The 27,445-nt window shown below is 45.6% G+C and overlaps 1 protein-coding gene and 1 long non-coding RNA gene across 18 annotated transcripts in view; one reads left to right on the top strand and one right to left on the bottom strand.

Moving 5' to 3' along the window:
• Nucleotides 1-27,445, top strand: part of LOC138923253 (uncharacterized) — an 80,198-nt gene that overhangs the window by 34,232 nt on the left and 18,521 nt on the right. For all 17 annotated transcript variants that reach the window (XR_011436607.1, XR_011436618.1, XR_011436611.1 and 14 more), the window contains 2 exons: nucleotides 24,097-24,252; nucleotides 25,497-25,622. This is a non-coding gene — a long non-coding RNA (uncharacterized lncRNA). The remainder of the gene's footprint in view (nucleotides 1-24,096; nucleotides 24,253-25,496; nucleotides 25,623-27,445) is intronic.
• LOC138923252 (spermatogenesis-associated protein 31D4-like) lies at nucleotides 16,554-22,856 on the bottom strand. The gene is made up of 4 exons (XM_070261189.1): nucleotides 22,628-22,856; nucleotides 21,836-21,881; nucleotides 21,180-21,240; nucleotides 16,554-20,901 (listed from the first exon to the last, which is right to left on the bottom strand). Exons 1-4 carry the CDS (start codon nucleotides 22,823-22,825, stop codon nucleotides 18,093-18,095), a joined length of 3,114 nt encoding a protein of 1,037 aa, XP_070117290.1. The 5' UTR covers nucleotides 22,826-22,856; the 3' UTR covers nucleotides 16,554-18,092.

Below are 27,445 nucleotides of genomic sequence, written 5' to 3'. Positions count from 1 at the left end.
ATCCCACCCCGCAGCTGTGTATAGTTCAGGATAGTGAGGGAGCAGATGGAAAGACAAGTTGAGCCAAGTTCTGGACTTGAAGGGTTTTTCTCATTTTGAAAAGGCCCGGAAGTTTTTAGAGTAAACTTTTTGTACTTTTTATGAAAAAGTAAAGTGTTTTAAGTACAGGACATCTGAATAAGGTCAAATACAGGACCCAAGATAAAACTGAGAAAGCCACTGTCAGGCCCCCTACAAGGGACTGGTCATCTTGCAGAAACCGAAAGAGGAAATCAGTCAGAGCTGACTTCCCTCCTTCCTTTCCCTGAGCATAAGCGCTGGGAACCCCAAATCCACTCCCCCAAAGCACCACACAGAGAACACTACTCTCTCCTAGCAGAAACATTTATTGAGGACGATCAGTATCCTTGGTTGTGCTAACCATGGTTCTCATCAGAGGATGTGTTCTCATGAAAACTGCAATGCTTTCTCAACAAGGACTGAATGATTTCTTTGGGGACATTTTTCCTCCCTGGAAGTGTTGGAGAAGCATTTCCTGTTTGAATAGAAGAGTCAGATCTCTGAACACAGTGCTTTCATTAGAGGTGAGGGTGGCCGGAGGGACGTGGCATACATCATGCATGCAGGTGGGTCTTGGATGGGGCACAGACTCCCTGTAGAGTTGGGAAGGGGGTTGACTCTGGCATAAATGCTGGTCCTTGAAGGCCACAACTTTCCAGGGCTGTCTGATCCTGTCTCATTTCTGTCTAACCCTTGTACGAAAACTCTTGTCAGGAGGGACAGCATCTTGGCTGCAGGATGTGGTCCTTGCCCATTGCCCTGGCTGTGGGTCAGAGAGAGCCCCGTAGTTGGAGGGATGCCCCTCGTCAGGCTCTACCTGGGCCTGCAGTTCCCCCTTCTGCTGACTTAACTCTGCAGCCTCAGGTTCGTATCTACATGCCAGTTTCTCCTCTAGGATCTTCCCGATGGCTGCCATGAGCTCATGAGCTTCAGGAGGCCCACAGCTCACGAGAGCTTCACTTTGAGCTGGGTCTCAGAGCGGTGCAAAGGTTGACGTGAACTTGGCTTTTTGCTGGGGACTTTCCTGCCCTGTGATTTTTTTCTTGGAATTAATCCACTGAAAAAACTGCCTCATTATTTTTCTGAAGTAACTTTCAGGAGGAAACTGTTCATTCTGTGACAGATACGGGGAAGTGCCCTCTAATTCTCTGTCCTCAATAGAGTGGCTCTTCTTTCTGGCTTTAGACGTCCCAACTCCTGAATCCTCGCTTCCAAATTCTCCTGCTCTGGCGTCCAGAGGTCTCACTCTCTTTGCAGCTGGTGGGAAATTCCTATCCTGGCATTTCCATGAGACATGCTTAGAGGCCCAGGGTTCCCGCTAATCTCCATTGTCCTCCAAGTGGACTTGCAGCACCTGGGAAGCTCCCATGTCCCCACTGGAGACGCTCTGGGACTGAGTCAGTGAGGAGTCAAAGGCAAGCTATCTGAAGTAAGGGATATGTCAGTGGGAGAGCCTTTAGGCTGGCTATGTTCCTTGCTCTTCAATTGAAACTTCAACTCGGTAGGGAGCTGTTTTTTAATGTCTGATGGTTTGGAATCTTGGGGAACTGGTATTTTTGGTGAGGGACATTCACTAGTCAGGGTAGTTTCTACTTTGCTCACATTGATATTTACCATTTGGGAGCTTCCCAACTTGTTGGTTGTCAAGATGTCACAAGATTGTGATGTAAGAACGCACAGCTCCTCAGCCTTGAATATCTCCCTGAAGTTCATGTGGATGTGGAAAAATGTTTTCAATTCTTCTCCACTATCTTTTGGCCCTGAATCATGTCCTCTCTATCACTGGAACTCACATTCTCATCCCTTGGCACACGTCCAGCCCCAGCTTGCCTTGTGGGCACCTCTCAGCTGCATCTGTTATTGTCTAGTGCAGTCTTACTGTGACTCACTTTGTCTATAAAGCTGTGTGTGAGGATCTCTGAAGTCTGTCTGCCATGCTCGATTGCCTGGATGTCCTTGGCAAGCTCCTGGTCGATATCAGAGTGGGATGGTTTTAGGGCCCCCTGTCCTTCGTTGCCCACAGATGAGGTAGCAGGGAGTGGAAGATCCAGGATGGGGACTGAATTCGTTGTTTTCACCTTATTTCCCTGAAAACTTTTAGAGCTTCCCTCAGGGGGCTTGGAAACCTCAGCTTTGGAATCCACCCCAGAAATATAGGTGGCTGAGGAGAGAAAGTCAAATTGGGGAAGAGGCCATGTTTTGGCTTCTCTCAACTTATAGGATTTTATGGATTCAAGAACTTTGAGGGGTAGGCCCCACCTCTGACTCACACGAAACCTTATAATATGGGCTTCTAGCACCTGTCGGGTGTTGGGATCCAGAAAAGAAAGCTCTGGAGTGGTCATCTGGGGGTGGACCCCACCTACTGTTATGTTTTTCAAATTTCTGTTTTCCATATTGTTCTGGGAACTCCCAGAAGGAGGGGATGGGTTGTCCTCAGCCAGCCATGAATGGCACACCCCAAGGGGGCTCCTCCCCACAGTGATCTGCCAAAACTTCTGGCTTAGATGTAATCTAAGAATGGTTTTCATTTCATTCTGGTCTGTGTCCTTCCTTGAGACATTTAAGAGTTCATTCCCTGAGTAATTCCTTGAGTGACACACACAGCTACTTTTTGTCTCTGAGGCAGCCCTCAGACTCTTTAGTAGGTAGCATTCTGAGACCCTTGGAGGACTATCTTCTGGGCTCTTCTCTAGGATATATCCAAGATTCCTCTTCATGTCCTGCCTTAGTTGAAACTTTGTTGAGATCGTCTCATGGAAGCTTCCTGGGAAACTCAATTCAGTCTCTGCTCGATCCTTGCTACTCTGGCCCTGAAGCTGATGGAGCTGTGAGTGAGCATGTCTGCCTTTTTGCTGAGATGTTTCTGTGCATTTACACAGAGACTCTAGATTCCTACTGGCATAGAGGCAGCAGTGTGAGAATAGCCTCCTTGGAATGTGGAGCTCCATTTTATCCTGGGGTTCACTGGTGATATGAAAATGGCCAGGAAGGACAGAGACTGGTACATAGGCATGGGAGGACTGGCTGACCAAAGGAGGGGTGACAGCTTGAGGACAAGTGGCTTCTTGAGATTTTTGGAATGCAGGGACTAAACCCCACAGACTTTCTTGTTGCTTCTGCAACATGTGCCATTTCAGGTGTTGATTTTCAGTTGAGATATGAGAGTCTGACTCAATCTGGGATCTATGGAAAGACACTCCATGGTCCCTAATCTGGGATGGAGAAGAAGATGGTAGGATTGAGAGTGGGGATTGAAGGTGGGCATGGGGCTGGACCTGAGTGAAAGGTGGGGGCTGGGATTGGGGGTTGGTCTGAGAGAAGGGTTGCAGAATGTACATCGGGGAGGGGAGGAGGGTGAGAATGGGGAAGTGGTGGAGATTCTTGATCCCACATCTTGACTGCAGAAGCATTACAGATTCCATTGAATAAGACAAAATGAGACCCTAGTGGGGCACTACTACTAGAAACCAGGAGAGTGGCCAGCAGGGACTCACTGTGAAGAGAGGGAAGACCCCAAAAGAGCTGGGTATATTTCTGCTGCAAGTTTTCTCCCAAAGTCTTCACATACAGTAGCTGTTGACAAATGCTCAGCTGCTCTGGTTTGCCTGTGATGTCCCAGCCAGTTTAGGGGGCTGTGGTGTCTTGTACGTCAAGTGGCTGCAATGAATTCCCTGAAGACATCCGTTGGTTTTCTGAGCACATTTGTTTTGAAAATAGTCCTTCCTCCTTTTCTTTCTTCTCTAATATCTGGAAATCCATTCTCTTTTTTATTTGTCTTGCCAAGAATGCCTGGCCGTTAAGGCCAAGGAAAGAATGGCTGCTGGCCTCCATGTGATTGGTAGCAGAGTCTCCCCAGAGACAGATCTCTGGTAGACGGAGGGAAACTTGCTCTCGTTGAAAATCAGAGTGTGATAATGTGGGGAGGAACATGTTCTTGGCAGGAGCCTGACAACAAGAGAATTCTGAAATTGACAGACTTGAATGGTCAATGCCTCTGACTGTTGGGACATAAGTGGACAACCCACCAGGGCTATCTGGAGATGAGTTCTCTGGAACAGACTTAAATAAGATGGAAACCGATTTAGATTGAGTCACAGTTAAAGGGTGGTCTGTCGGTGGTGAGACAGACAGGCTTGGTGCTGCGTGATGACAAGCCAGTGAATCATTGGGATTCATTATTTGGGACAAATTTGGTAAGGGGTTAATATCTTGGGAAAGGGTGTGGTCAAGAGAGAAGATCGTATTCAGAGACAGAGTGGCCTCTGGTTGGAGAATAGGACCCGTTGCCTGGGTGTCATGTGGTGGCAGAGGGGGAAGGGCAAGGGTTTGGGGTGGGGAACGGTCTGCTGGGAAGTTGGACTCCAAGGGAGGAAAAGGCTCTGGTGGCATAGAGTGACCCGGTGGTGAGGGTGAAAGAAAGTCAGCTAAGGGTGTCATTGGGTTAGGTGAGAGAACGGAGGGGTGCGGTGGGGAAGGGTCAGGTGGAGGGGATGGTGTTAGGTCTCCTGGAGGGACTTCTGAGAAGGCAGAGGACAGAGTGAATGATGACTCAGTCCCAGAAGCTGTGGAAGCAGAGAGGACACAGAGGCAGTATCATCTTCCAGGTCCTCCAGGAACAGCAGCCGATTGACCTCCATGGTTGTGTTATTACACACCTCACAGGAGGGGTCTGGACATAGCAGTTGATGAAAGCAGGTGGTATCGTGATACTGGCCCCGGGGACTGAAGGAGACAGGATATACATAGCTGCAGCCAGGACCAGAACAAATATATGGGGCCCTGGTCTGACAGAGGTAGGGGCACCCATTGCATACTGTCCTTTCACATCCCCCCACTTCCTTGAGCTCACAATCTATGTTGTTTCCTTCTCCCTAAGACTTTCACAATCTGGATTTCAAAATCTGAGGATTTTCCCTCCCTTATCAATCTCACGTTTCACTGAGGCCCTAGAAATTCTTAGACCCTGCTAAGAAGCGGGATACAGGAAAGAAGGATTGTATTTAGTCACCTTTGCAGCAGAGAAAGCACCTTCCTTGCCTCCTCTGCTTCACTCTGGCAAGCTCTCCAACCTGGGAAACCAGCAAAGTGATGAAGACAGAAGCAAAGAGATATTTTAGGAGGCAGAGTAGAATGTCCTGTATGGTACCCTTGGTAGATTGGACTTGGAGAGCTCCAAGAATTGGGATTCAAGATCACACGGTTAATGATAATAATAAAGCTCACGTATGTATGTTGCTTTATCATTCACAAAGGGCTTTCATTCATATATGTATGTCATCCTATGTGAGGCTCAAAAACACCATGTGAGGAACATAGGTCACTGGTTACTTCAAGGAAGAATCTGATCATCCAGGAAGTCAAAGTACTTTCACAAGGTCAGGAGTCAGAAGTTCTGACTCTTGACATCTCATATGGCCACTTATTGGGAAACGCCCATTGCCCAGGTCCATCACTGCTTCATGCCCAGAGCTGGGCAGAGCAGGAATCTGAGAAATGTTTCAGGTTCTGACTGCTTTCCCAGGAGCCTCTCCTCTGAGGGCTCTGTTTTCTGAGAGGGACTGTATCTAGTGACTGATATCCTCAGAGACCATGGACCTGGGACCTCATGGAAAGGACAGGAAGGGTCACTCTTGGAGAGCTCAGGTGGGATAGGTGGAACCTTACCACTTGGTGTTCCACCTTTTCTTCTCCTCTTGGCTCTGCCCTGACGCTGAGAACAAAAAGAAAAGAAGGAAGGGCTGGGACTCATTGGTCTCACTTCTCTGTTTAGGAAAGTCAGATATTTGTTATCCAAGAATAATATGACTCTCTATTTTAATTCCTATAATTTTGCATTCCTTCCTTTTATTAATTTTTAAAGGTGATAAAATACTTTCAGTTTTTCCTGCTTTGAAAACCTCGAAGGAGGATTTTTGGCTAGAGTCCACACTTGATATTCTCAGTCAGAAGTCCTCTGCTCAAGGAGGGCATAGCCTCTGAGGCCCACAGTCACATCTGTGCTTCCTCAGATAGGCCCCTGTATCCTGGGACAGAGCTCTTGCTCCAGCATCTGCTCAGAGACTCAGCTCTGTTCTCCTGATCTGCCCAACACGAAGGAAGGCTTGGCAAGTGGCGCCTGACATGGCAAGATGACTCATGATCAAGTGCTGGGAACGGTGTTCTCCTACACAGATCTGAAACGCTAAATAACTGAATCAAGGACTACAGAATCACTGTTTGGGATTTTATTTGGGAACCTACCAGCACACCCAGATAGTCTGTGAGCTTTAAATGGAATCCTTAGTCCTCCCTGAAGCCCTAGTTCTGCCTGTTCTCTTCCCCTAAGAGAGCAATGGTCTGTCCTCTCCTCAGACTTCCCATTTTAGGTGTCTCTCTGGCCCAGCCAAACTCATTTAAAAATGTGAGAAAGGGAACAGGAAAATAAAGAATTATCCTTTGAGGAGCGACTTTTGGTTCCAGCTCCAACACTTAAAGATCTTGGGAGTCTTTACTATGGTACTTAGGAGAAGCAAAAGCTGAGCAAACTGAAAATCAATGGCTTTTCTTGAAGTCACCAGAGAATTGAGGTTGCAGGGCAAACTACTACCCAAAATCTTCAGAGAGGGTGAATGCAGAGAATCACAGTTAAGATAGCTTACCTGGAGCAGAAGCCACTAGAGCCATAAACTGGTAGAAACACGTAAAAGACACTGACAAACTGCTGAGGATGCATGTGGGCTAGCATGAAAGTGAGAAACTCCTGGAGGACCATTTAAGGGGAGGCCCCACCTACTCGTGAGTTTTACTTCCAGGAACCCTACTAAGTTCTCACAGTGAAGAACCATGAAGAAACTCTGATGTTTCTGGCACGGGAGGGTGGGGGAGAAAGGTTACCATTTTGAAAGGATTTTGAAATATCCCCTGAGTGTGCTCCGTAATAGAAGCCTCCTCAGCAGGGGAAAAGAGTACCAAGCCTTATCCCACGTGGGTGAAGGGCAATTACCCAACTGCAGCCCTCTGTAGCCTTCCTGTCTCATCTAAAGAGTTCAAAGAAAAGAAAAAAAAAGCTTAGAAACACTTGTGAAGGTCACAACCCAGGGACACAGGCCCACTAAAAGATTTAATTATATCCCCTCCCTTAACACCTTCCCACCGTGTCCCCAGGGCTGCAGTATAGTGATGGGATCATAGCTGAAAGAGTTGCAAGGCATAGGCTCTGTTTAAGGAGGAGATTTAGGGGAACCTAAAGACACAAGAAACACAAAAACAAGGACACTAGAGGAAATTGAAGCCTCTGACATGCACAGCTACGGTAAATATTAAACACAGCCCAACACCTAGCCAGATGAGCATAAAACTTCACACTAAAGGTTTATTTATTTCAGTTCCTATTTCCTAATACAGCATGTCTGGCTTTCAGCCAAAAATTACAAGGCATGCTAAAAGGCAAGAAAAAACAGTCTAAACAGACAAAGCAAGTATCAGATCCACATTCACATTGACACAGGTTTTGGAAGTATCACACATAGGATCCAAAATAACCATGATTAGTATGTTAAGGGCTCTGATGGAAAAAATAGATGGCACACAAGAACAGATGAGGAATGTCAACAGACACAGGGAAATTCTGAGAAAGAATCAAAAAGGAATGTTAGAAACCAAAAACACTACAAGAAATGGAGAAGGCCTGTGATTGGCTCATCTGTAGATTGCATATGGCCAAGGAAGGAATATGTGAGTTTGAATATATGTCAATAGAAACTTTGCAAACTGAAATGCACAGAGAAAAAGAAAAAAATTTTAAAGCCCAGACTATCCAAGAACTGTGAGACAGTTTCAAAATATGTCGCATGTGTAATTGGCATACCAGAAGGAGAAAAGAGAAAGAACAGAGTAGACAAATATTTGAAGTAATAATGGCCAAGGATGTTCCAAAATTAATGACAGGTTAACGATAGATTGTAGAAGCTCAGAAAAGACCCCAACAAGATAAATACTAAAAAAGTCTATACTTGGACATATCGTCTTCAAACTGTAGGAAACCAAAAGATAAATCTTGAAAGAATCCAGAGGAAAATAAACACCCTACATCTAGAAGAACAAGGATGAGAATTGTGGGATTCTCATCATAAACCATGCAAGCAAGAAGAGAGTGGAGTGAAATATTTAAAGTGTTGAAAGAAGAAAAAACACCACCCACCTAGAATTTTATATCTAGTGAGATTATCATTCAAAAGTGAAGGAGAAATAAAACCTTTCTCAGACAAACAAAAACTGAGGGAATTCATCAGCAGCAGACCTGCTCTGCAATAAATATTTGTTAAAAGTTCCTCAGGGAGAAGGAAAATGATAACTTGGATCTTCATTAAAAAGAGGAAGAGAAGGAATAAATTAAGGTAAAATGAAACTTTTATTTTTCTTATTCTCAATTGAGCTAATAATAATAGTGACAATGTATTGGGTGATTATAGTATATGGATAAGTGAAAGGAATGAAAACAATGTTACAGAGGACTTACATTACTTATAAACGTATATTACAAACTCTACAGCAACCACTGAAATTTTTTTTAAAGAACAATTGATATAGTAAGAGATGAGAGAACATGGAATCATAGAAAATGCTTGTCTAAAACCAGAAAACGCAGAAAAAGAGAAGAAAAAAGAATAGATATAATGAATAGTAAACAGTTATAGACATTGTGGTATGAGTCCTACCGTATTTTTAAAAAATCGCTAAATATAAATCGTGTAAATCCACCAATTAAAAAACAGAGACTGTCAGTGGATAAAAAAACAAGACCCAATTAAATGTTGTATACAAAATGCCCACTTTAAAAATAAAGATACAGATAGATTACAAATAAAGACAGAGAAAAATGTACCCTGCTAACACTAACCAAAAGAAAACAGGAGTAACTATATTAATTTCAGACAAAGCAGACTTCAGAACAAGGAAAACTATCAGGGATAAAGAGGGGTATTACATAACCATAAAGGGTCCATGCTCCAACAAGACACACAGTCCTCAACATGTATACATCGAACAACATAGTGTCAAAATATGAGGCAAAATCTGGTAGAACTGCAAAGAGAAATAGTTGAATCCATTGTTATGTTTGGAGATTTCACCCTCTCTCTCAGAAATGGACAGATTCAGCAGGCAGAAAATCAGTATAGATGCAGTTGACCTGAACAGCACCATCAGTCAACGTGATCTAATTGACATTTTGTAGAGTACTTCATCCGATAATACACATTCTTCTCAAACTCTCATGGAACATTCACCAAGATAGACCACGTTCTTGGCCACAAAACACACTTTAACAAAAATAAATAGAGATTGGACAAAATATGTTTTCAGACCATAATGGAATTAAACTAGGAATCAATTACAGAAGGATAGCTGGAAATCCTAAAATGTCTGGAGATTAAACAACACGCTACTAAACACATTGGTCAAGGAAGAAGTCTCAAAGTATTTTAAACTAAATGAAAATTAAAATAGAACTTATTAAAATTTATAAGGTATAGCAAAAGCAGTACTTAGGGGGAAATTGATAGCATTGAATGCATCTATTTGAAAAGAAAGATTTGATATTTCTGAGGGACCTGATTTACTTACCTGATTGATGTCTCTCTCTTTCCGAAATTTTGGGAAACATGGACTCCTCTTTAGGTAGCAGAGTGACAGAAGAAGGAGCCCCACCCCACACAGGAAGGCAGGGATGGGAATACCTAGGAACTCAAGCTGGAGCTCAGCCGTGGTGCATTAACATTCCTCAGACAAAGAGGGTGATCTGCATCACCAGAAGTGCACTGCCACCTCAGGCAGCTGGGCGTTAAGAGTGCACATTCTAGACTAGAGTTCCAGGCCCACATCACAGAGCTTTAGCATAGACACCAAAGGTTCTTGATGGTCGGGGAGGGGAAAACACAGAAGTGATGAACCCACAACCCTTCCCCCACCATCCAGGCCAGCAAATCAGTCCACCCCTGAGGCCCTTTAGATCCTTCCAAGTTACCTTCCAACTCCACATATTCACCATAGCATATATTTCACCTTGGTGAAATTTTCTATTTATTCTGTTACCCAGCTATTACCTAAGAGCCTTTTATTGCTTGGTGAACTCCTTTTGGACCCCCACGTCATCTTTGAAAGTCGGTCCTGTGCCCAGGGATTTACATCCCCAAGATCTACTCGGCCTTCAACTAAAACTTCCCCTCATACATAATGTGTTTTTACCTGTATGAAACCAGAAATACACTCAGCAGCAGCCCCACCTCCCGTTATCTCCTCAAAAGAATCCACTATCACCAAAAAGCATGAGAGAACAGAGTAGCCTGTATCAACCAACAGAGAGCATGAGAAAGAGGGCCACAAGGGCGTGGCACATCCGTGGACCCAGGGCAAACAACTTGAAAATGTTTGGTAGTTCTTCTTTTCCCCGAATCCCTCTTAGGCTAGTCAGCCTCTAAAGGTTCTCAAATCTGGCCCCCTCCACCCATACGGTGTCTCACCCTGCTGCTCCCTCTTTTTCTCTGCCAAATCCCCTCCTCCCAGCAAAATTTTAAACTTTTCCATTATTTTACAGAGCAATTGTGCTGGACCATGACCTGCAGGGTCAAACTCATCTTGATTTAGGGACTAGGCTTCTCTTTAGCATAACTTCTAGTGAGCACAGTTGTAATCATATTTGACAGTACCTTTAGATTTTTTTTGAATCACACCTATGGTTACTTCTTCCATGAAAGGTTTTATGATTTTTTTCCCCATCTACTTTCTATCTTTTCCCCAAAATTCCCATTGACATCTCTGTACCTTTTTAAACAATAATGTCATTTTTGTTGATGGTGTATATATATTTATTTCATCTCCCCCCACGCTAGCTAGTCATTTAATAGGTATAACTTTTACAGCTTCATTGTTTAGTGCTAAACTGCTGGAATGAAGCCCTGTGTCATGTCCTCCCTTTGCCTGCCCGCATTCCCTCGCTGAGTCTGATGAATCTATCTTGGCCACAGACACCCAATCCTTTCCCTCCCATGTGAGAGGGTTTACCAGTAATGACAGCTCCTTTCTTTCCCTGTCTTCTCCCTCATCCACAGCTTCACCATCGTCTCTACCCAAAAGGAAGGTACACTTCAAGCCCACCCCTCTCATGTACCCTCCGTCGACTACAGGAGGTCTCTGTTCAGACAAATCCCTCTATGTATCTTTGCTTCTCTGGCATTGTTTTTTTTTATAGCAAGTCTGGTCCTGACTGCCCCTAAGGTCCCCAGGACTCATGATTGTAAAATCATCCTTTAAAGTCTGAGCAAGATAAGCTCCACCAACAATAGTTTCAGGTGGGGCCGGCCCCGTGGTCGAGTGGTTAAGTTTGCACACTCCGCTTTGGTGGCCCAGCGTTTCGCCAGTTTGGATCCCGGGCGCGAACATGGCACATTCATGGACATCCATGTGTGTGTGTGTGTGTGTGTGTGTGTGTGTGTGCTGATATAGAGAGAAAGGGGAGGGAGGGAGCGGAGACAGAGACAAAATGGAGAGATATCGAAAATGGGTCAAAATACTAATGGGTACACCTGGATAAGGGGGGGGGAAGGTTGTTTACCATCCATGCAACTTTTCCACAAGTTTATCTTTAAATAAATACATTTTAAAAATGGACTGTTGGCTGTTGTCCCAAATTTTGCCTAACCTTTGAAATTTCTGGCTTTTATTCCCGCACCTGCCATCGCTAGCCTACCCAGACCCCGGAAGTGTGCAATGGTGACTTTAAAACAGTTGTCGCAGGTTCTGTCCCAGGCAAGAAACCCTGGATCCTCTTTGCACATTTAAAGTGTGCTAACATTTCAACAGGGTTTCACAAAATACTGGAAAAGAGCATCCCCCCCCAAAATTTTTTTTAAAAAAATTATACATAATATAAAACAAGAACCAAAGGAAAGAACAAAATATTCAACATGTGTACAGCATGAAACCATTAATTTCTTCCTTATCTGGTGCCACTGGGTCGTCCGTCTTCTGGGGTTTTGTGGTGTGAGTTGGTTTGCCGGCACTTCCTCTGCTCTGCTAGTCAGTTACCACTCCTGCACCGGATTTCCGTCTTCAAAAAATGTGTTGACGTCTTTTGTCATATCTTCTCCCCTTCTTGTCATCCTCAAGGGCCTTATTCTTTTTAAATCCTTTACTTGTTTTAGCAGCTTTATTGAAATATAGTTGACATACTATACAACTTACCCATATAAAGTGTATAATTCCATGATTTTTAGTATATTCACAGATGGGTAACCATCACCACAGTCAATTTTAAAGCATTTTCATGACTTCAAAAAGAAACTTCATAACCTTTAGCTGTCATGCCCCTGTCCTCTCATCCCCCCAGCCCTAAGCAACCACTAGTCTACTTCCTCTCGCTCTAGATTTCCCTGTTCTGGACATTTTGTATGAATGGAATCATATGAGGTTATTTGTGACTGGCCTCTTTCACTTCTGCATAATGTTGTCAGGGTTTGTGCATATTGTAGCATGTATCAGTACTTTTTATTGCCAAAAAATATTACATTGTGTGGATATACCATAATTTATTTACCCATTCGTCAGTTGATGGACGTTTAGGTTGTTTCCGTCTTTTGACCGTTATGAATAATACTGCTATGGGCATTTGTGTACAAGTTCTTGTGTGGACATATGTTTTCATTTCTCTTGAGTGTATAGCTAGAAGTGGAATTTCTAGGTAATATGGTAATTCTGTGTTTAACTTTTGAGGAACTGCCAGACGGTTTTCCAAAACAGCTGCACCATTTTTCATACCCACCAGCAGCATAGAAGGGTTTCAGTTTCTCGGCCTTCTAACACTTGCTATTATCTAACTTTTTGATTCTAGCCATCCTGTGTGTGAAGTGCTATCTCACAGTGGTTTTGATTTGCATTTCCCTGGTGACTAATGCTGTGGAGCATCTTTTCATGTAATATTTTACTTTTGGGGAAGGAGAGGAGATAAAAAAGTGTTTGATCTCCTGTGTTTAACTCATCATACAGTAGCTCGTTTTAAATGTATTACAGGAAAGAAACTTTCTTCTAAATCTTTGAAAATACTTGCATGGTGATGTGAAGTCCTTATCACATGTACAGTTTTCTCCTTCTGTGCTCTCTACGTGCTGCAGTCACTGTGTGACTGAGGGACTGCAACACCGTGCACTGCATTTGCTTAGGAAGATTCCTTTCTGCGTGGGGTGGAGGGAGGAGTTAACTCAGTGACTTCTCAGGCTTGACTACAGGGCTGAGCAGAACTGATGGCCAGAGCATCGAAAGCTCAGTGCGTTTCCTCCCCATGGCTCTGTCCATCTGTTTTGGGTCAGTGAGCTCCACAGGTAGTAAATGTCAAAGAAACGTGAGAGCTGTGACATGGGCACAAAGCATACACCTGAGAGACGGGTGGCAGGATGTTCCCACGGGCTTTTGCCCCTTAACCGTAGTGTAGGAGACGGGCCGTATCACACGTGCCAGATGATAACTGTGAAAGTGGGGTGAGGGGTGCATGGGAAGTCCCACTGCTCTCGTGCGTGTTTAAACATTTCTGTAATAGAAGCTTAAAATAATGAAAGAAGCTGGGTGCCTCCTAAAGAGAGGGAGGGGACGAGAGGATACCTGGCAAGGGGGCTCAGTCCGTCAAGACGAGGGTTCAGCTCTCTCAATAAGGACATTTCAGGATGTGTAATCATTGAGGTTAGGAAGGAAACCTCTTTTCATATAACAGGAAAGAAGGAAAGGAGGAACGGGAAAAGGTTTTTGTGAAGGTTTATTGACGTAAAGTTCCTGTCTCCTGACTTCTAGTTCCTCTGTGATCAGTGGTCCAGCACAGCTACTGAGCAAATGGAGACAGCCTAAATTTGAGGAAAGTGGAGGAGATTTGAAATACATTTGAGTGTCCCTGGAGAGAGAATGGAATAAGGAAACAGCGACCTAAGCTCCATTTGTCTTGTTCTCATGTTAGTAAGCATGGGATAATTCTTTGTGGAATGAGTGAGTGATTTCCAGCTAGTGCTGGGGCTGAATTTACTGTGGCATCGGTAGACTCCATTGTGAGATTTAATCCAATAGTGATCAATTAGTTATAGGAAGGCATTTCTGGGAAAGGCAGAGAGATGGGATTTTGCCAGACAGGAAGGATTAAAAGGGATTGGATGGGGCCCATTAGTAGCGGAGCTTTTTAAATGTTGGTTAGCTGACAGACCATCGAGTCTACCCCGGAGAGGGAGGAAATGTAAACAAGAGCTTGACCGACAGACAAGGAGTAAGTGGAAAAATGAAGGGCCTGGAGTTGAAAAGTTAACAAGGGGCATATGAATCAGAAGAATGAGAGACGAGGCCAAGGGGTGGAATGTCCGACTGTAATAATCTGGATGGCTGAAGTGTTCCTGGTGATAAGCTCTGGAGTGTGGCAGTAACTACACTGGAATGGAAGGAAAGGACCCTAAGATGAGATGATGTAGAAACTGAGAGGCTGGTCTTTGGCTGGTCTATCCACATCGATGGTAGAGCCCTCCATGGCCTCCTCACCTCTTCAAGTCTCCTGCCCTGGGCCCCATCCCCCTCCCAGGACCTCCACAGAATCTGCATTCTTTCTTTGACCTCAAGTTTCAGACATTGTGGGTTCAATGGCATAACTCTGGACAAGAAGATACAAGTGTGGAGTGAGAGAGGCTGTAGTGGACACCGGTTTTGTTTTTGGTTTTTGTTTTAACACCTAGCATTCACAAGCCTTTCTGGGAAAACTACCTCCAGTGCCCTCTGGGATACTCACCCCATTTGTGTAGTGTGTGTGTGTGTGTGCGCGCGTGCGTGTTCGGTTTTGTTACAATAGTTACCATTATACTTGTATCTTTTCTAATGTCCTCAAATTCCTTTCCCTTACTCGGAGTCTTATTTCGTTTGTCACCTATATCTTGAACCCCTCTTATTACTTATAGAACAATCATTTTATTCTATTTTTCCCTTTTTCTCCTCCCTTCCATTTTTAAAATCATGTTGTTTTTAGAAAACAAAATTGGTATTTTATTTTTCCACCCTTGTAGCCATCTTTATTTTACTTAGACGTCTACAACTTAATGTATTTAACGCTCACCATCATAATGCTTTTTGAATTTTGCCCCAGTTGACACTCAGCCAATTTTTGAGTCCCAGACTGTCTAAGTGGAGTTGCCTTTCCTCCAAACCCCTATTGTAAGGGTGGGTATGTGTGCAGTCCATGGTGAGACCCCCATATATCTGTAACCTGGTGCATAGTCTGGGACTCACCTCTGGTTCATGAGCTGCAGGTGTTCTGGGGGAGACCAGCCATGGCTCCACCAAGGCCGTGAATATCAGAGGCGGCACTTCCATCCTGATAGGTGAACTGTACACACTAAGGGCAAGATCTTGTATATTCCTATTAAGCATAGATGGAAGGAAGGCAGCAAGATCACCTTCCCCAAAGAGGGGGATGCCATGCCTGATGACCTCCCTGCAGATATTGTTTAGTGTTCAAAGAACAGCCCAGTGCCTTTTTGGAATAAGGCATCAGTGTGCTGTGCAGTGCCTGGATCAGCCTCAAGGTGGTGATGCCTGGATCAGATTGAGGAGGGGGCGGGGGGGAACAGGACAGGGTCACCATATGGATGATGAGGCATAAAGCTTTGTTCTACCAGCAAGGTCCTTCTTTCCCCTCTTCATTTTTTCTTCCCTCCTTGCTTACTCCAAGTCATCTTTTCCTTACTCTCAGCTTTATTTTATCCTGGGAGGTAGGTGGCTACCTGGTCAACATTGTTACTACTGGCAGCTGAGTGATGCTTTTGCTCTGCAACAAAATATCATTTGGCAGTCTGAAGAAATACCTACAGAGGGGAACCACTTCCCCCAGGTGCCTTTCCAGTAGGGAAACCTCAATGTAAAGTTTAAAGTATTCTTCCCTAACACATTAATATGACTCGCATGACAGATTCTTAAGGCGTGTCTGTGCTGTTCCTAGCCCCTCCCCCACCAGCCCAGGATCCACTGCAGCAATACCCTCCCCTACCCCCCAAATCCCATTCAGGGTTCACCCACCTGTGGGGTCCTCTGGTCACTGACCTCTAAATCATGATGAAGCCACTGTTTTTTCTTCATTGTTGTTTTATGAATTGCATACCTATTCTTGACTGTCTTCGGATAGAGAACACCTGTCTTCCCTACTCTCTGAAGGATGTAAAACATTCAGTGAGCGGAAGGTGTGGGCTGCTCTACACTTTCGTTAAGGCTAAGCGAAGAGGCAGGAGGCAGAGCCCACCTCCTCAAACTTCATCAGGGAGGAAATGGGCTTTTGGGGGCACGTGATACCTCTTTGTCAACAAGAGCTCCAGAGCACTGGTGACCTTTTAGAAGCCAGAGGAAGCAATCAGTAAGAGCTGAACTCACTCCTCCTTTTCCCTAAGCACAAGCCCTGAGTTACCTGAAACCCATGCCCCCAACACAGGACACAGAAAAGACATCACTATTATTAGAGAATCATTTATTGGGGAGAATTAATATTCTCCACAAGAAGGAATTATTTTGCGGTGGGAAATTTTCCACTCTCGAAACGCTGGAAAAGCGTTTTCTGTTGACATAGAGACAGATCCCTAAATATAGTGCCTTTAGCAGTGGTGAGAACAGCTGGAGGCCCCTGGGCCGGCTTGATGCCTGCAGGTGGAGCTCGGATGGGGCACATGCTCCCTGCGGGGCACAGATAAGGGACGCTTCTGATCCAATAGCTGATCTTTAAACGCCATGACTTTCTGAGGGTGTCTGTTCTGGTCTCTGATCCGTCTAGAACATGTAGGATAATTCTGGCCAGCAAAGACAACTTCTTGGTGGCAGGACTTGGTGCTTGGCACTTTACAGGAGGGAGCCCTGTAGTTGGAAGGATGCCCCTGGACGGGCTCTGCCTGGGCCTGCTCTTCTGCCTTCTGGTCAGTTTTCACAAACTTCCTCAGGGAAGGAAGGGGCTCTTGAGGGCGGGTGACCTCTGCTGCACACTGCTGCCCCAGTTTCTCCACTGGGAACTTCCCAGGGACCCTCCTGGTCTTCTGAGCCGTGGTGGTCCCAGTAACGGCAGCTCTCCCTTTAACCAGGCCTCTGCTCTGTGCAGATGATATGGGGCTGCCCTTTTCCTGGGGATGTTCTTGGTTTTTGCCTTTTGTCCCAGGACGAAGCCATTGAAAAATGTGGTTCATCTTTTTTCTGAACAGACTTTCAGGAGGAGGCTGTGCCGTCTGTGATGAGGTCTGGGAAGACTTGCTCCCAAGCGTCTCCTCTGATGCTGTGATCTGAGTAGGGAAACTCTTTCTTGTAGGTTGGGATGTCCCCAACCCTGCATCCCCTCCACCAAGCTCTTCTTTGTTGGTGCCCGGAGGGCTCACTCTCATTGTAGCTGGTGGGAATTTCTTATCCTCGTACCTCTTTCGGTCTTTCTTAGGGACCCAAGGCTCCTGCCGCTGCTGCCTGCTGATCCCAGTGTCCTCCAGATGGACATGCAGCACCTGGGAAGCTCCCATGTCCCCACTGGAGACACCGCGGGCATGAGTCAGTGAGGCCTTGTACGTCAAGCTCTCTGAGGCAGGGGACCTGTCAGTGTGTTGGCCTTGGACCTGGCTCTGATTCCTCTTCTCTAGTTTCGACTTTAATTCCCTAAACAGATGTTCCTTAAGATCCGATGACTTCGGGTCTTGGGGAACTTGTCTTTTTGGTGCAGGGCTTTCAATGGTCCCAATAATTTCTATTTTACTGTGATTCTCACGTATCCTTTGGGAGCTTCCTGGCTTGCTGGTTGTCAACACATTACCAGTTTTTGACTGCAGAGCGTTGAGCTCCTTGGCCCTGAATATGTCCCTGGCCGTGCTGTGCACGGAAAAGGGTTCTGACTTCATCTTTTTGTCCTGTCGCCCTTCTCTTCTATCACTGGGACTCACTCTCTCATCCTTTGTCTTATGTTTGGCACCAGCTTGCCTTGCAGGCAGCTCTGGGGGGCATCTGTTGACTAGCTGAGTAAATTTCTAACTCGCTTTGCCTGTGATGCCACATGTGACAGGCAGATGAGTCTGCCTGGCACCCTTACTCCTCTGAACAACCTCTGCAATCTCTTGGTTGATACCAGAGGGTGATTGTCTCGGCACCCCTTGTCCTTGCCTGCCCATAGGTGAAGTAGCAGGGCAAAGACGATCCAGGACCAGGGCTGAATTTGTTGTTTCCGCTTTTTCTTGAAGAACAGATTTAGAGCTTCCTCTATGGGGCTCGAAGCCCTCGGATTTGGAGTCCACTTCCAAAGTTGGGTTATTTGAGGGGGAACAGTAGAAATAGGTCAAGGACTGGGATGCAGCATCTTCCAATTTAAACGCCTGTATGGATTCAAGGACCCTGCAGGGAAGGCCCCACTCCATTCTCATACGAAAGCTTTTAATATGGCTTTCCATCATCTGTTGTGCACTGGAATCAATGAAGCAAAGCTCCTGGAAGGTATTCAGGGAGGAGTCCCCACCCACTGAAGGTGGCAAACTCCTCTGTGTTATTTGGGTGCGGGATTTGTCAGAAAGCAGCAATGTCTGCTTGCTGGCATGCCATGAACTGCGCACCGTCCCAGGGAGCCGAGCCTCACTGATTTCCTCAAACTTCTTGCTCAAATGTGCTTTCAGGACATTTTCAAGTTGTTTCTGATCTAGACTTTCCTCCAAGGCCCTTGAATTTTTCCCTGACAGACTTGCCACATGACTATTTAGGTCTTTCTCAGAGTCATATGCCGGATCCTTATCTGAAGAGCTCTCTGGGTCACTCAACAGATGAGCTTTTGGGCCATTCTCTGGGCTATGCCCCTGATCCTTCCCCATCTCCTTCTCTACCTGAAGCAGTTCTGAACCCCTCTCATGGAAGCTTTTGGATTGGCTCAATCCAACATTTAGATCTTTGTTCACCGAGATCCGTGAGAGTCCACGATTGCTCTCTGCCTTAGCTATCTCTGAGAAATCTCTTGGAGGCATCATCAGTGACAGACACTCACAGATCCTGCGGGGCAGGCCCCACCGGTGTTGGATGAGCCTCTTTTGAAGGTGATGTTCCAGTTTCTTCCTTAGCTCATCACTGAGAGGAAACTCTACGGGAAGGATGGAGATGGAGGCATGGGCCTGGGAGGCCTGATGGTAAGGAAAGTTGGGAGCTGAAGAACAAAATTCTTCCTGAGATCTTTGGACTACAGAGGGGGAACCCCACAAACTTTCCTGTTGCTTCTGCAACACTTTCCATTCCATTTGTTGAATTTCAGATGAGGTGAGAGACTCTGATTCATCCTGGGGTCTATGGTGACACACTCCACAGATCCTTATCTGGGGTAGAGGACCAGATGGTAGGATTGGGAGTGGGGATTTAAGGTGGGCCTGGGACTTGACCTGAGTGAGAGGTAGGGGCTGGGATTGGGGCAGGGTTTGAGGCAAGGGTTGGGGCTGGATCTCAGTCAAGGATGGAGGTGGGCGATGGAGAGGTACTGGGGATTCTTGGCCCGTGGAGGCATTTGAGATGGTATTGAAAAGGAAGATTGTGGTGCAGTCACTTGAGTCATGGATAGCAGAGGGCAAGGACTCGCTGTGCAGAGATGGGAGACCCCAGAAGAGCTGCATACATTTTTCCTGTAAATGGTCCTCCAAGATTTTAGGATATGGGGGCTGCTCATGCATGTGCAGCTCCTTTGGTTTGCCTGCACTGCTCCAAAAAGGAAGGGAGAATGCTGAGTCACACTCATCAGCATTTGACTCTAACATTTTCCCCGAAGGATTTAGTGGGTAGTCTGGCCTAAGTTTTTTTGGAAAAGAACCCTTCTCCTTCTCATTTTCCTTCCACATCAGGAAATCACTCCTCTTTCGGACTTGTCTCTCCAGGAGTGCCAAGACATGAGGGCTGAGAAATGAGAGGTTACCAGGCTCTATAAGGGTAGCTGTAGGGTGTCTCTCCAGAGAGGACTCTGAAGAATAGAAGGCAAGAAACTCTCGATTAAACTCACATGGTGCCAAGGTGGAAGGTGCTAAGAACAAGTCTTTGGCACAAGCTTGCCACCAGGATAATTCTGAAATTGACAGGCTTGAATGGTCAGTGCCTCTGATTGTTGGGACATAAGTAGACAACCCACCAGGGCTATCTGGAGATGAGTTCTCTGGAACAGACTTCAATAAGATGGAAACCGATTTAGATTGAGTCACAGTTAAAGGGTGGTCTGTCGGTGGTGAGACAGACAGGCTTGGTGGTGTGTGATGACAAGCCAGTGAATCAGTGGGATTGATTATCTGGGACAAATTTGGTAAGGCGTTAATATCTTGGGAAAGGGTGCGGTCAAGAGAGAAGATCGTATTCAGAGACAGAGTGGCCTCTGGTTGGAGAATAGGACCCGTTGCCTGGGTGTCATGTGGTGGGAGAGGGGGAAGGGCAAGGGGTTGGGGTGGGGAACGGTCTGCTGGGAATTTGGACTCCAAGGGAGGAAAAGGCTCTGGTGGCATAGAGTGACCCGGTGGTGAGGGTGAAAGAAAGTCAGCTAAGGGTGTCATTGGGTTAGGTGAGAGGACGGAGGGGTGCCGTGGGGAAGGGTCAGGTGGAGGGGATGGTGTTAGGTCTCCTGGAGGGACTTCTGAGAAGGCAGAGGACAGAGTGAATGATGACTCAGTCCCAGAAGCTGTGGAAGCCATAGAGGACACAGAGGCGGTATCATCTTCCAGGTCCTCTAGGAGCCGATTGATCTCAGCAGTTGTGCTATTACACACCTCACAGGAGGGGTCTGGGCATAATAGTTGACGAAAGCGGGTGGTATCGAGAGGCCGGCCTAGGGGCCTGCGGGAGACAGGAAGTAGAAAACTGTAGGCAGGACCAGAACAAGGAAAGGAGGACCTGCTGGCCTGTCAGGGGAGGGGCCACCTGAAGCCTGCTGCCCCTTCACAATGCCCCACGTCTATGACTTCACCATACACTCAGCAGCCCTCACCCCAAGGCCTTCATTCACATACCCGTTCCTATGGCAAACCCCTCCCATGACTACTGCAGGCTGTACTGAATCCCTGGAATTGCAGAGAACATGTTAAAGAGCGATCAGGAAAGAAAAGACTAGTCACCTTTTCAGAATAGAAATTAGCCTCCTTTTCTCCTCTGTTTCCCTCTGGTAATTTCTCCAACCTGGGAAACCAGAAGAGTGAATTACATGTAATAAAGGTAGAAGCGTAGGTGTTACACAGGAGTCCCTTTAGGGGAGACCCTTGGGATATTAACGGGATATTAACTCTGAAAGCCCCAAGAATCAATAGATGTGGTCAAACGGTCAATGATAATATTAATAAGGTTCACATGTGTTTGTTGCTTCATTTATAAAGTACTGTCACATACATTATCCCATGGGATGTTCAAAACCACCATGTGAGGAACATAGGTCAATGGTTACCTCAAGGAGTCTGATCATCCAGGAAGTCAACGTAGTTTCACAAGGTCAGGAGACAGAAGTTCTGACTCTTGACGTCTCCCACGGCCACCCACTGGGCAACACCCATTGTCCAGGCCCATCACTGCTTCATGCCCAGAGCTGGGCAGAGCAGGAATCTGAGAAATGTCTCGGGTTCTGACTACCTTCCCATGAGCCTTTCCTCTGAGGCCTCTATCTTCTGAGAGGGACTCTATCTAACGACTGACATCCTCAGAGACTATGGACCTGGGACCTCATGGAGAGGACAGGAAGGGTCACCCTTGGAGAGCTCAGGTGGGATAGGTGGAACCTTACCACTTGATGTTCCACCTCTTCTTCTCCTCTTGGCTCTGCCCTGACGCTGAGAACAAAAAGAAAAGAATGAGGAGCGAGGACTTAGTTGGCTTGCTCCTCTCTCTAGGAAACTCAGATATTCATCCAAGATTAATGTCACTCTCCATTTTTATTACTAGCACTTTGTGTTCTTTCCCTTTCTGAATTTCTAAAGGTGATAAGATACTTTCAATTTTTCCTTCTTTGAAAAACTCGAAGGAGGATTTTTGGCTAGAGTCCACACTTGATATTCTCAGTCAGAAGTCCTCTGCTCAAGGAGGGCATAGACTCTGAGGCCCACAGTCACATCTGTGCCTCCTCAGATAGGACCCTGTATCCTGGGACAGAGCTCACACTCCAGTGTCTGCTCAGAGGCTCAGCCCTGCTCTCCTGATCTGCCCAATACAAAGGACGGTTTGGTCGAATGACGCCCGACATGGGAATGTGACTCATGATCCAGTGTTGGGAACAGTGTTCTCCTACACAGATCCCAAACTCTCTAAATAACCTAATGCAGGGCCGTGAAATCAGTGATGGGATTTTATCCAGGAATCCTCCACCACACCCAGATGGTCTGTGAGTTTTAAATGGGAAACAGTCCCAGCTGAACCCCTAGTCCTGCCTGGCCTATTCCCCTAGAAGGATGATGTTCTATCCTCTATTCAGACTTGCCATCTTAGGAGTCTCTCTGGACCAACTCATTTAAAAATGTGGGACTAGAAATGGAAACAACAATAAAAAATCCCTGTTGGTGGCTTGCCCAGGGATCCTTACCTTTTGGTAGATTTTGGTTTTCCAGAAGGTTGGTAAAGATGGAATCCCCACCAGGAAGCACAGGAACAGAAGAAGCAACCACAACCCACACACGATGGTGAGGTTGTGGTCACTATCTAAGAATGTTGAGGAGATGCTCAAAAACAACTCAATATGGCTATTCAGAAATGAGAGAACATTCCATTGACTGAACTCCATTTTCTGAATCGCAAGGCTGCCTGAGGCAACTGAGCTCTGAGAGTGTCCACACTTGCCTATAATCCCAGGCCTGCATCACAGAGCACTGAAGAGTCACAAAGGGTTTCAGAGGGTGGGGGAGGGGACATGAAGAGGGTGTGCCCATGGCCCCTTCCCCGCACCAGCCCAGCTGATCTCTCCATCCATCCTGGGCCCTCCAGGTCCCTCTGCCCTACCCTGCCATCCTATTTTCCAACTCTGTCCGTTCATCATATCATACAATTACATTAATGGAATTTTCTGCCTGTTCCACCTGTACTCCAGATATTACCTGGGCCCCCTTTACTGTTTGGAGAGCTTGACTTTGGTTTCACCAATTCCACTGCCTCGAAAGTCTGAAATGCTCCCTGGAATTTTTGCTTGTACCCAGACATTTACACTCAGAATCATATATGTCCTCAAATCCATCTTTCCTTTAGAATGTTTTTGCCTTACATGAACCCTGATATAGAACTTAAAGTTCTTTACTCATTTGGTTTTGTGAATGTTGAATAACAAATTTTAGTTTTTTGCTTCAGTCAGCCTTTACCGTCTTCAGCCAGTGGGGCTGACTCAAATAATTGAAATGAATGATTCATTATTCAACATTCACAAGACTAAAATCAGTACGGGCATACCTCACTTAATGAAAGGGACATGTTTTGAGAAATGCATCATTAGGCACTTTCACTGTTGTGTGAACATCACACAATGTACTTACACAAACCTAAGTGGTAGAGCCTACTACACACCCAGGCTATGTGGTGCTACCTGTATGGGACCACTGTCATATATGTGGTCCATTAGTGACCGAAACATCGTTAATATTGTTACATGGTGTGTGACTGTGGTGGATGACAATGACAAAATGGAGTACCATTTTCAAGGCTTCTAAAATGGAGCTGGGAGGCCATTAAGGAAGTGGGTCTTATGCTTGTACACCACATCCACCACCAGATGTTAACTGAACTTTTGAGCTTTACCTGACAGCAGAGGTCACATCTTGAAGTGTTTCCTCATTCCAAGAAGGGGCAGTCTGCCTAGGACCAACTATGTTCTGGCAAGTCAGCTCACCCCATGCCAGAACCAGTCATTAACTGTTCACTGTAGACCTTTGTAAGCCTGTGTCCTTTCCTTTTATCTACCCCTGCCTCCTTTGTCTTCCTAGGAGCACATTTGAGCTTCTACTCGAATCTACATCTCCTGAATTGCAATTCTTGAGACCCCAAATAAACTTTTTGGTTCTTTTGCAGTTTATGCCTCTTATTTGCTGACTTTACGTGGTGACAGAAGTGGGATCCCTAGCTACTGACCTTCAATTCTGGTGCCACTTCACAGACACAAGCAAGGTGTCTGCAAAGAATCTTTTGTGCTCTGTCGTCTCCTCCTGGTGGCTCTGGTTCCTGGTGGTAAGTCCTCCTGGGCCTGGACCTCCCATTTTTGGTAGAGGTCCAGACTCTTTATGTAGGCGTCCTTTGATAGTGGTTCTGGCCATCCTTCCATTGTCAGCTTTGTTAGAAACTCCTGTTTCTTTCACTCCTTTTTTGGGCCTTTGATCCTTTGGTAAGTTCATACAAATGAGAAATCCATTTTCTAAGAGGACCACCAAAGAACAGCCCCACTCTGGGACTCCTGCTGGTTTTGTCTTTAAAGAATACAGACCTACATGTAGATTTGTGTCCCACTGGGCTCAGATTACTCAGGGTGATTTAAAGCTTCACTGGCCTAAATGGGGCTCCTTTGAAATTCCTAAATTGGTTTATCTGTGCACTCAATTGGAAAAAGCCTATCAAACCAAACAAATAAAATGGGAAACTTTTTAAAATTGGTATCTTGAGGCCTCTAAATGAAACACTGAAAAGGACACTTCCTTGCAAGCCATAACAATGTCATAACTAAGAATTTCAAGTGATTAAATGTAAATGCCATCGATAAAAGAATATTAACTCCTCCTGTATTTGTCAGGGTTCTCTGGAGAACCAAGGAGATTATCTATATATATATAATATATATTAATAGTGATATATAATAGAATATATAATCCATTGTATCTATATTTAAATTCATTTATTTAGTTCTATAAATTACATATATACACATAAAATTTATATATAAAAGAAACTTTGGCCTCGCCCCTAACTGCCTAAAAGAATTTAAGACAGAAGGCCTGTTCCAGGAAGGAGCTGTCAACGTAGGGAACTCTAGATGTGGTAGAGAAGAAGGTACCTAGCCGGGCCCATTTTACACAAGTTCTCTCTCATTTGTTTAGAGATGGCCCAGCAAACATTTGGTTTTCTGTCTCCTTGTGAATTGGCTTCCTCCTCTTTGAAGTCCCAAACCATGACCCCCAACCCCGCGCCTTTATAAAATATCTAAACCCTAACCATATACCTGGCAGACACGCTGTAGACTGAGCAGCAGCATGAAGACCAGGGTCAACCTGATGACATTGTGGGTGGGACTACTGGCTGTTTGTCCACATCCTTGTCCTGGGTGCCCAGGAAGGCAGTCACCCAGCAACTTGCAGTGAGGTGTGGCGTGTGACTATGTTTCAGCCAATGCAATGGGAGTGGAAGTGGTGTGTGCCATTTCCAGGTTGGAACTTTTGAAAGCAGGTGTGTCTTCTCCGTGTTCCTTCTTTCTCCTTGTGCAGATTGGTTGCAGACAATGATACAGGCATCAGGAATGGCAGAGCCAAGAGACGGGAATTCATGGGTGACTGACACACCCTGTGGAAGAGAACCACCTGCCCAACACGAAACCCACCTTGGCCTGTAAGGTAATCACACATAAATTTCTACTCTCTGGTTATTCTTTTTCGGGATCTGCTTGTTATTTTCTTAACTATTATGGAAATATTTCAAATATGCAGAAGAGTACATAGTATGACCTCTATCTCCGGCCCCAATACCCAGAAAGAACAGACGTTCAATTCTGCCCTATTTGCTTCCGATGTTGCATTCATTTGCTGGGGCTGCCATGACAAAATACCACACGTAGGATGGCTTAAACAATAGAAATTTATTTTCTCACGGTTCTGGAGGCTGAAGTTCAAGATCAAGGCGTTGGCCGGTATAGTCTCTTCTGAGGCCTCTCTCCCTGGCCGCTTCTCCCTGTGTCCTCACACGGTCTTCCCTCTGTGTGTGTCTGAGTTCTAATCTTCTCTTCTTACGTGACTATCAGTCACATTGGATTGGAGCCTACCCATGTGACCTCACTTTACCTTAATTACCTCTTTAGAGGCCCTCTCTCCAAATACAGCCCTATTTTGAGGTCCTGGAGTTAGGACTTCAACATATGAATTTTCAGGGACATGATTCAGCCCACAACGATATCTCTGTTTTTAAGAAGCAAAATGTTGCTGTCACACCTAAAATTCACATTTCCATCCCGTTCTCCTCCCTCCCTCATCATAGGTATCAATACCCTAAAATTAATTACATTCTTTATGATTCCAAGAATATCCATGTGCATGGCTCCATTAACAAAAGATTACATTTTTATGCATAGTCAAGATATACATGTGTATGTCTCCGTTAACAAATTCTTACATTGTTATGCACTTAAAAAATGTACAGGAACAGCATCACACTGCACATGTCCTTCTTTGATTGGCTTTGGGCTATAAATGGGGAAGGAAAAACAGCAGCTGAGGGTAAGAGAATAAATAAACGGCTTATGCATAAAAACCCAAAAGGACAGATTTCCAAGAGCATCCAGGTTGGTGACCATGTGCAGGTTCTGGGAGAGTGGTTACCTGGAGAGGGCGTGGAAGCTCAGTGCCCTTTCCCCATGTCTTGCCCTATGCATCTGTTCCATCGAGCTATTCCCGAGTCATATCCTTTTCTAATAAACAGGTAATCTAGTAAGTAAAAGGTTTCTCTGAGTTCTGGGAGCCGCCCTAGCAAATTCGTCGAACCGGAGTAGAGAGTCTTGAGAACCTCCTACTGACAGCCAGTTGCTCAGAAGCATAGGCGACAACCTAGACTTGCTCTTGGCACCCGCAGTGGGGGCAGTCTTGGGGACTGAACCCTTAACCTGTGGGATGTGATGCTGTCTCTGGGTGCATAGTGTCAGAATCGAGTTGAATTGTAGGACACCCAGCTGGTGTCCCAAGAATTGCTTGTTGGTGGGGGGGACTCCCCCGACCCCCAACCCCACACACATTGGAATTGGTACCAGAACCTAGGAACAAACTGTGAAAGATAAGCGTCTTAGCTTGGGTTCCCATAACAAAATGCCATAGCGTGGGTGACTTAAACAACAGAAATTTATTTTCTCACCATTCTGGGGGCTGGAAGCCTGAGAGCAGGATGCCAGCATGGTCAGGTTCTGGCGAGGGCTCTCTCCTCAGCTTGCATAAGGTCCCCTTCTCACTGAGTCCTCAGATGGCGGGGTGTGTATATGCGTGTGAAGAAACAGAAAGAGAGATCTCTTCCACTTCTGATGAGGCCACAGTCCTATCTGATTTAGGTTCCACCATTATGACTTCATTTTCACCATAATTACTTCCTAAAGACCTTGTGTGTGGACATGGTCACAAGGGGGGTCAGGGCTTCCATATATGAATGGTGGGGAGAGAGAATTCAGTCCATAGCAATA

The sequence above is a fragment of the Equus caballus genome, chromosome 2, assembly GCF_041296265.1.
Source record: "Equus caballus isolate H_3958 breed thoroughbred chromosome 2, TB-T2T, whole genome shotgun sequence".
NCBI lineage: Eukaryota > Metazoa > Chordata > Mammalia > Perissodactyla > Equidae > Equus > Equus caballus.
The sequence above is the reverse complement of the archived record's forward strand: the minus strand, read 5'-3'. Positions and strand labels throughout refer to the sequence as shown.

What these genes read in the sequence shown, in the direction of transcription:
- LOC138923252 (XM_070261189.1), bottom strand. Translation starts at nt 22,825, where the DNA reads ATGGAGTTCAGTCAATGGAATGTTCTCTCATTTCTGAATAGCCATATT. An exon ending in AAACCAAAATCTACCAAAAG is followed by an intron (nt 21,882 to 22,627) that starts GTAAGGATCCCT and finishes TTTTGTTCTCAG; the next exon opens with CGTCAGGGCAGAGCCAAGAG. An exon ending in AAGAGGTGGAACATCAAGTG is followed by an intron (nt 21,241 to 21,835) that starts GTAAGGTTCCAC and finishes CTGGTTTCCCAG; the next exon opens with GTTGGAGAAATTACCAGAGG.